General features: G+C 36.8%; 1 protein-coding gene across 2 annotated transcripts in view; it reads left to right on the forward strand.

Moving 5' to 3' along the window:
- Positions 1–9,338, forward strand: part of gpc5b (glypican 5b) — a 45,561-nt gene extending 36,223 nt beyond the window's left edge. For both annotated transcript variants that reach the window (XM_065244679.1, XM_065244678.1), the window contains exon 9: positions 7,204–9,338. In XM_065244679.1, coding sequence (XP_065100751.1) covers positions 7,204–7,367 — 164 coding nt within the window. In that variant the 3' untranslated portion in view covers positions 7,368–9,338. The remainder of the gene's footprint in view (positions 1–7,203) is intronic.
- Positions 9,339–10,269: the final 931 nt, after the last annotated feature.

Below are 10,269 nucleotides of genomic sequence, written 5' to 3' on the forward strand. Positions count from 1 at the left end.
AAAGAATCAAAAAATTATGTGACTATAGGTACGTAATTTCGTGTGACTGGGCTGCATTTCGACAACAAGCACCTAGAAACCATGCATATCAAGATCATAAACATTCATCAAGAAAGTATATTGTAGGTGTTGGCAATAAATCTTTAGAAGTTAGTCAACCGGTAGAGATTTTGGACTTTGTCTCTATCGAGGTTACACGTTGCTGTGCGCATGTTCACGAAAACGTAACGCTTATACACGTCACTTCTCACGTGACTTCTTTTTTCGAGGGTGCACGATGCGAAGTTCGTCACAGAATGTATGTAGCCCGTCATGTGTGTGGTTCGTAATTACAAAATATGTGTTCGGCGCGTCGAGTGAACCTATATGCATCACGTGTCTTGTCAAAATAAGTGCCTGCTGCAGACGCGTATTAAGTCTAACAAATGTTATTTTTGCTCTCTGTATCAAAGCAATTATAAAAATAAAACTTTAAACATACAGCTTTAGAATATGAAGAATTTCAAACTTTTTTAATTCATGACGTTTGCCAGATACTCACATAATCTCGCGCGTAATCAGAGTTTACTGTTAAGGGAGTGTCTTGCGTGTATTTTTTGAACGTGAGCGTCCCTTTTTATTTTACCGTTTCTGTTTGAGAGAAGCACGCAAGACGTTTTTCTGCTGCTTTTTAAGCCAGTGAGCATTTTTGTCATTTTATTTGCCTTAAATACACATATGCGTCAAAAAGTATCCTCATAAACACGACAATTTAGGTCTTCAGAGAAAGTAAACAGTTGAAAAAGCAAACGCACGTGTAACGGCATATTGGGTCAGGATTTGGTCTTAAATGGGAAGACCCTTTTTAATTAATCATCTGGTAATCTACATTTATTTTTAATATATAATAAATATTCTTAATACAGTACATGCAACTGTTCCTGGGACAAAAGATTATTGTTAATAATCCTTGACTGTTGGTTGTAAGGCACATACTGGTGAATGCTCTCATGTTACGGTGTTGGCATTCATGCGAGTCTGGGTTCATAATTATCTGATTATTTTCTCAGCATCAGACTCCGGGCATGCTCTGACAGTTTGGTAAACTCTGACTAAGATGACCTCGTTTGACATGAATGCGCTGTCTATCACCACTTGCTTTTTTCTTTATGCATTAAACAAGATTTTTATGGGCTAACATAATGTTAAGCTTCCTTTAGATCTACTGGTTTCTCTCCCCCTCCCCCTGTTTTTGTTGTGGAAGATTAGATTGATTCCCAAAGGGTAAAACCAGTGTTTCACACACCAAATACTGCAGATGTGTCTAAATCTGCAGGCTTGCTTTGCCGTAGTCCTTAGTTTTCTAATAAAAACATCATTCCTTTGATGTGGTGTATTGTGGTTATTAGCTTTAGATCACACTTTAGTTTTTATTTCTTATATTAAGTGGTGCTCTCTTATTGTGCGTTCACACCAGACGTGGAAGAGGCGGCAATGATTTACATGTTAAGTCAATTTAAAGACGCAAATAGGTATCCTGCGATCAGTGGCATAGAGTTTGGGCATGCAGGGTATGCACGTGCAAATGGGCCCGGGCCAATAGGGGGCCCGGCCCTGGCCCCGCCCCAGCTTTTAATAAAAAAAATTTTTCAATTTTTTTTATATGTGGCTGCAATAAATATATTTTTGTATGCATATCATGTGTAGTGGTTTCTTATTTCTCCGTAATGTCTAGTTTCTCAGTCATTTCTTGTTTGCGTTTATTATTTTTTGCACTCAGCGGCTGCCATAGACTACTACGCCAACAATCGCCGCGCCAAAATAAAAGAAAACACAGTGTGAGAGGTAACTATAGCGGCTATCTACATGAACATTAAGGATGGACGAATATAAACATAAAAGTGGGGCCTCCAAGAGAAAAGAGAAGAAGTTAATCACGAGTCAAAAACTTCCCGAAATATTTAGTTTTTCTTTATTTAAATCTACCCTTTAAAGTAAAAAATTTAAGTAAAAATATTTGACTACCTTATTAAAAGTTTATGTTGTTAACAGACTTGTGCGCCACAGTTAACAGTGCCAACGGGCAAGGTCGGGGGGGGGGCTTTGGCTTAAGGGGGCCTGTACATTTTTTTTGCATATGGGCCAGGGACTCAGTTGCTACGCCACTGCCTGCGTCGCGGTAAGCGAATGGCTGTTAGTTGAAAAATCTGAACTTTGGCGGATTTCGTGTCGCGTTAACCAATCAGGAGCTTACTCTTGCAGTGACGGGATTACAGGAAGGTGGCAGATGCAGAAAAATAAAACAATCATCGCTACATGAGACACCTTCGTACTTTTACAGGAATTAAAAGGATCTTGTTTGGAAGAAAGTGAGTGAGAAGGCAGAACAATCTGGTAAGTTTAGTCAGTTTGAGCTATATAAGCTCCTCCCATGACGCAAATTTACGCATGAATGTCTTGACTTTCTTGCGCGAATGCAGCGAGTAAACTTAAAATGTTCAAGTGTCCAATTATGCCTGAATAGCGCGTTTTTTCCGCGTCTGGTGTGAACGCATATGTAGGAGAAAGATGCGAAAGATACGATAAGGCAATAACAAGTACATTACAATAAGGTAGACTAGGCCTTTAGATAGGACATGGCAGTCGCGAGTGTATAATCCATTTTCAATAGAGGACATGCGGAAAGCAGCAAAACGTGGGCGGTTTCACAAGTGGATTGGTGGCGGACCGAACATGGTGCTCATGCACGAAAAAATATTTGCACTAAACGCTGCACAAAACGTTTCCACTACACGAAAAAAGCGGAATTGTCGCACAGCGATTCCACTGCTTGCCACGTATCACCCTGTAAAAAAGCGCAGCATTTTTGTGAAATCAACATATTTTTATGTTATTTTTAACTTAACAAATTATGTTAAATAATTTCAACTTGTTTTTATAAGTTATATCAAGTTTTCCCATGCAGGTCAAAACTTAAAGGCAGGGTGCATGATCTCTGAAAGCAAATGTTGACATTTGAAACGACAATGATGTCGTTTAGTAGACACGCCCCTTACTGCTGATTGGCCACAAGTGTGTGTTGGTAGTCGGCCCGACTCCCTTTTCCAAATTGCTTTTTTTTAAATCGTGCACTCCGCCTTTAAAATAATAGGTTGAATTGAACTTCATGCTGCATTTTTTACAGTGCATGTAAAACGGCCATTACACTACAAGATTTGGGAAATTTGGGAATCTGAGTATGGTAAAGACTCTGGATAGTAGGCAACTAGAAACACCCTAGCAATCTAATCAGGAAGCGCAGTTTCTCAAACCAATGTAAACCAAATTTAATTCTGAATCTCTTTGAGAATTGATGGTGTTATATGAATCTAATTACAGTTTCATGGTACTACTTAAAACGGCTGTGTCATTATTTATCTTTTACAGCGCTACAATAAACGTCTGCAGATGTACTGCATACTTTGTGCTCTGTTTTGATCGAAGTTAACACCGCAGTCATGTGTGGTTTTTTTCAAGATTGCATTTTCAGAGAAAACAAGCCACTCTAATGTGAAATTTATTCACATATTAACATACATTACCGGAGAAGTGTTTTTTCTCAAGCCATTACCAAACCTCCGAATGCTCCTTGGTATGTGAACATCTCATTTCTGTGTCATTTTTTGTCACTTTAATTATAAACAAAGGTGTGATTTGAATGTCTCAGCCTCCTGCTGCATAAACTCGCAGTTCGCTTCTCATTTGTTATTCTGCCGTTGCTGGTAGGAGATCCCATTTCAACACCTGCTATTCCCACCTCTGGTACAAGAAAAAGCAAAACTAAATAAATGAATAGAGATGTTTTGTCTTCAGGCTTATAAACATCAAGAGTGTTAGCGCCTGCCAAGTACCACACATAATTATATAAATGTTGTGGGCGGACAAGCTAACAATAGCGCCCTGTCTGCTTTAAATCGTTGTGTCTTTCATAGGAGTTTATCCTAAAAACAACTTTAATGGCGTAAAATTAATGAATGGACTGAGGTAAATCAACACGTTGATAACTGTTATAGTAATTTTTTTCTCCTACAAAAGTTGTACATCTGAGACAGAAACATTTAAAGTCTGCATGAAATTAAAATGAAAACTTACATTTTTTATAGAATATTGTGGTATTATTTATTTATTTGTTTATTTTCCTCTTATGTTTATATATCCATGTATTTACACGGAGTCAGTCATATACTCATTTATTTAGTTTTTTAGTACAATCTGTATGACTTTGTTTCTGACTCTTATAATTTAACATATTTTGATTATTAATGTTTCCCTGTTTATGAAAAGCTAAATAAATAAATACAAAAAATTATATATCTGCTTCATTATTTTTTTTATTCATTTGCCCTCATAATCTTTAATAATGAAAAAATGCTAATCTCCACCCCTCCTCAAAACGATCTCTCAGGCCCGGGAAAAGATCACAGCGATTAGCAAGTAGCAACATGACCCAATTTTAAACAATCAAATAAATTCGTGATGTACGAATGTACCTTTTTTCTCATTTCAGAAGCCGTTTCACTCGGATATACATCACGACGGGGAAAATAAGACAATTGCTACTTCCATTACAGACTTAAAAAAATATCTAATCATATAAGTAGCTTTGCTTTAGTACACGTAAGGGCGAGCCCCCTAGTGGTGGATCACATGACATATAATAAAGTTAAAGGAAAACAGCACCGTTTTTCAATATTTTACTATGTTCTTACCTCAACTTAGACGTATTAATACATACCTATCATTTTTCAAAGCGTAGACTTAATCTTTGTACAGCGCGTCGTGAATGTGTTAGCATTTAGCCTAGCCCCATTCATTCCTTAGGATCCAAACAGGGATAAATTTAGAAGCCACCAAACACTTCCATGTTTTCCCTATTTAAAGACTCTTACATGAGTAAGTATGGTGGCACAAAATAAAACGTGGCAATTTTTTAAGCGGATAAAAAATGAGAACTATATTGTATGGCGGAAGAGCACCTGCTCAAACTTCCATCAATATTACTGCGCCCAATGTCGAAGCACTGCAAACTAAGTGCTCTTCCGCCATACAATATAGTTCTCATTTTTTATCCGCTTAAAAATCGCCACGTTTTATTTTGTGCCACCATACTTACTCATGTAACAGTCTTTAAATAGGGAAAACATGGAAGTGTTTGGTGGCTTCTAAATTCATCCCTGTTTGGATCCTAAGGAATGAATGGGGCTAGGCTAAATGCTAACACATTCACAACGCGCTGTATAAAGATTAAGTGCATGCATTGAAAAAAGATTAATTTGTCTAAGTTGAGGTAAGAACATAGTAAAATATTGAAAAACGGTGGTGTTTTCCTTTAACAAAAGGTTTGTAGTGCACCTTTAAGTTCTTGAAAATTTTATTTTTTTAATGAAGCAAAAGCATAGACTAGGCTTATTATAGACTTCTTATTGTTTCATGTCTCTTCATAAATTAGGCTGTATGTAGGTTGTTAAAACTAGGTCAAAGAAGGCCCAGTGCACACTTAACTGTCACGGTTATATATTCAGGCTGTGTGCTATGAAGCATTGAAAAGCATTCGCTGCCGGTTTCCACCGACTGGCTTCAGATCTTGGGCGTCTACAGTGTCTGCTATGTGATCTGTGTCGGCTTGTTCCTGTAACACCTAAAGGTTCATGGGAAAATCTAAAATGCAATCATTTTTCTTGTCATACCTGGTCATGCTTCACTTGCACATTTGATAGACAGAGAAAACGCAGGTTTATTGTAATTATATTGTTCGCTATTATATACCGAATGCATGGCCACATGTCAAAGCAGGCTTTTAGGATTAATTTTACGATTATTATAAAAGAGTAATTCTACTACCCATCGTGTCAAAAGGGGTAGTGTTTCTGACGTTTTGTGTTGTATAAAAACACTCCATTTTTTTTGAAAATATGCAAATTTTCCAGCTTTCCTAGATTTCCATTTTGGAATCCATTCAGCTGATCTCCGGGTCTGGCGCTAACACTTTTAGCATAGCTTAGCATAATCCATTGAATCTGATTAGACCATTAGCATCGCGCTAAAAAAATAACCAAAGAGTTTCGATATTTTTTCTATTTAAAACTTGACTCTTCTGTAGTTACATCGTGTACTAAGACCGACTGAAAATTAAAAATTGCGATTTTCTAGGCCGATATGGCTAGGAACTATACTCTCATTCTCGCGTAATAATCAAGGACTTTGCTGCCGTAACATGGCTGCAGCAGGCGTAGTGATATCACATTGGTTACTTTCAATAGCAAGGGACTATTTTCAGGCGCTGCGTGCGTAATATCATTGCGCCTCACACAATGACTGCATGTTTAGCGTGATGCCACATGTGTTGGTACTGTTTTCGCAAAACAAGCCATTTCGCAAATGTTCTCAGTATCATTTCGAAAAAAAATACTAACACTATAATCGGATACATTTACCGTTTTAATCATAAGCATACAGTATCACCCCCGAGTGTTTGCAGATAAATGAACTTCATTGTGTATTGTGCACATGACACAATGGCTATTGTGTAAGAGTCTCAGGTTTGAGTTTCATTGGTAAGAGGCGTTTTTGTTGTTTTGTCAAACCTCTACTTGTTTTTGTGCAAACTGATGCATCAAAAACAATCATCAAGGCTTGAACGTGCCCTCATGCCCAGACTTCTCATACAGCAAGTCAGCAATTTGTGCCCACACTATACCATGCATCATTGCATTGACACATTAACGTGTTCAATTCCGTCTGTTGGTGTGTGTTTGTTAGCACACGTCGCCGCTCGGCTCCGAGCCTGGTGTTGATATATCGCCCCGTTCGTCTGCTGTGCAATGCACATATGTTCGACCGAAAGATAAAACTATCGTTATTGTGCATGCGCCACGATTTATCACCCGATCCACGATGGATTTCCTCACAAAGAGTTTCTCATCTAAATGTTATTTTGTCATCGCTAAATGACTTTTTTCCTTATCTGGTTGCGCACAGCAAATGCAACAATGCCTGAAATGATATCTTGCATAATACATAATTTTACTGTAGCCAAGTGACATGAATTTTGTCAACAGCCAATCAGAACTAGTTATCAATACTATTATTGCTCATAAACAAACCCCTTCAAGAGGAGGAACAATCATTAATTGATCATTTTAACTAATCCTTTATCTATTTTTCTATCTCGTTCTTCTTTCCTAGTTTTAGACAAAACCCAGACACGAGATGTCATGACCCCAAATCAGCAGCCAGACTCCAGACCTAAACCAGGCACTTCAACAGGAGACGCTCCGACCATCTCGGCGATCCGAATTCTTCCTCTGTTATCCATAATGCTGCTCTTCCTCTCGTCCGATGCTGTCTGATGCTCACCGTGCAAAGCAAAGCACAGACCTACAGGAGTGAAAAAGACAGATTTGCACTCAAGTAGTTCACACGGTTTCCCAGAATGTGACTGTTCATGTTGCCCGTTCAAAAATCACTGTTTTCCATACCGTTTATTGGCTCTGTCCTGTTGTAAAGGGTTTTATGTAGCTACTAAGTAGTGTACTGTTATGTACAGCACGTGCGATTGAGAATATTGTCACCTTGACATTTATGTTTCTTTGTAATACTTCATACTATATGACTTCTGCTTCAAATCATCATCCAAGTATTGGATTTAATATCGTCTAGTTGAGTTTTACAATAACCCACATCACGTCCTGAAGTCATAGGTGATGGTGGAAAGGCTGCATGTGCGTATCTGTGTGGAAATATATTTTGAGGACAAATGAGGATTTTAAATATTTTATCAGTAAGAAATGCATGGGTGATTTTTCTTGAAAAATTTAAGTAAACAGAATTTTGCATAAAGAAAATTAAGAACTATTAAAAAAATATTATTTTATTGTAATGTCAATTATACCCCTTAAAGGATTAGTCCACTTTAAAGATGGGGCCCATTGACTTACCATAGTATTTTTATGTCCTACTATAAAAAGTAAATGGACCCCATCTTTAAAGTGGACTACTCCTTTAATTTTGTACTGTACTGTAAAACAGACATTTATCCATTTATCCTATATTAAACTCATCTATCTCTCCATCCATCCATCCATCTATCGTAATATAAATTTAGAAACCGATATAACAGTATATTGTTCTGCATTACAAATTGTCACATACCCAAAAATCATTTTTTATTGAACGCAGTGAAAATGATTCTTGAGTGATATTTCTGGGTTCAAACTACCCAGACATTCACACTTTTTTTTGTGCAATAGCAAGTTTGTTTTTAAAGTCAAAATGTACATTAACATATTTATACGGAAATGTATACAAGTGTGTGTATATACTATAGCTAAGTTGTTCATAACAATTTAAAACGATATAAATAGGATTTAATTGTCTTCTTGAATATATCCCTATTTAGCAATATAAAGCTTACAACATTGCATAATGGTGACATTTTAATCTTCGACACGCAACATTTCCCCATTTTTAAAGGTGCAGTGTGTACATTTTAGCTGCATCTAGTGGTGTAGTGCTGGTGAATTGCAACCAATGGCTCAGTCCAGTGATGCGCGGGTTAATGTATAAACAACCCACTCCCGACCGACGTTTTCAACAAACCAGCCCGCAACTCGGACTGCAAAAAAAAATATATATATATATATATACATATATATATATATATATATATATATATATATATATATATATATATATATATATATATATATATATATATATATATATATATATATATATAGTACCCGACCTGCCCTCTTGCCCGCATTTTTTAAAAGTATTAATTGTTAAAAATAGTTAATTGACATCTTTTTTTCAAACAACCCGACCGACCGCGACTCGCATATCATTAAAAATATTTTCAGATCAACCCGCGCATCACTGCATCACTGGCTCAGTCCACTGCTTACCACTCGTTTTTTATCACATAGAGAAGCTACGGACAAAACAGATCATCAAAGACATTACAGACAGATTAAGGGCTTCTGTAAAAAACATGGCGGCACAAAATGGCGACTTCCATGTAAGGGGACCCTCGGTATATGTAGATGAAAACATCTCATTCTACGGTAATAACCACATAACGGTTCATTATAAAAGGTCTTTATACACTCCTGATAATATAGTTTTGTATATTATTTTGTATTTCTGTAAAGAGATCCTTTTAAAAATTACACACTGGACCTTTAAATATTTGACAGTGTTATGACATCACAGTCTTAAAGTTTGGTTTATATTCATTCACGTCACATTTCCAGCCCTAACTGTGCTATATGTCATTTGTTAATGCAAAAGCTCACACATAAATCACAAATAAAAAAATGTGCGTATACACGTGTCGTTTTGATCTTTCCCTCTCCATCTTTCCATTACTGTGCTCCAGTAGGTCAGTGGTAAAGCATTGCATTAGCAAAGGGTTGTGGGTTCGAACCCATGGAACTTGCATACTGAAAAAATATATACTTTGAAAAGTCGCTTTGGATAAAAGCATCTGCCCAAATGCATGAATGTAAACCTTTTATAATCTGTATAACATTTTGCCACTATATTTGTGGATGAAGTTCTTTATGTAAACTTATAGGAGCTGTTATTTTTAAGAGTATGCATGCAATTCTTAACAAACAGCAGCTTTTGATTTTATACACGTGGCAGAAGTTTTCCCTTGGGTCCCTGTCTGCATGCGAGACAAAAATCAGGTTTGAGGCCTAATCCGATACTATTTTGTTCTTATTACATTAATCATTTGCGACATGTTCATTAGTCTGATAAGCAATGTTGACAACTTATACCAGTCACACCCACACCCCAAACCTAAATCATGTCATTCACTAGACGTGTTTGAATTTATTTGACTAAATGCATTCGTTATTTAGATGCAAATTAAGCTGTCAATATTTCCTGGTCTATTGCCATAGCAAAACCTTGTTTTTTGCAGTCTGTAAACTTATGTGCCAACAAAATGCATGGCAACCGCTATAAACTCTTAAAAATAAATAGGCTCATTTAAGGGTTTTTGTCAGACTGGTTCCATAAAGAACGTTTGACATCCACAAAAAAATAAGAAAGAAATGTTTCTGTCAAGAACCTGACTCAAAGGTTCTTTTGGGAACCAAAAATGGTTCCTTTAGGGGTGGGCATTTTTTGTCCTGGAGGGCCAATGTCCTGAAAAGTTTAGCTCCAACTTAATCAAACACACCTGAAAAATCTAATCAAAAGCTGCAGGATTGCTTGGAAATGACATACAGGTGTATTTGA

Source organism: Paramisgurnus dabryanus, chromosome 24 (genome assembly GCF_030506205.2).
Source record: "Paramisgurnus dabryanus chromosome 24, PD_genome_1.1, whole genome shotgun sequence".
In the NCBI taxonomy this organism is placed as follows: domain Eukaryota; kingdom Metazoa; phylum Chordata; class Actinopteri; order Cypriniformes; family Cobitidae; genus Paramisgurnus; species Paramisgurnus dabryanus.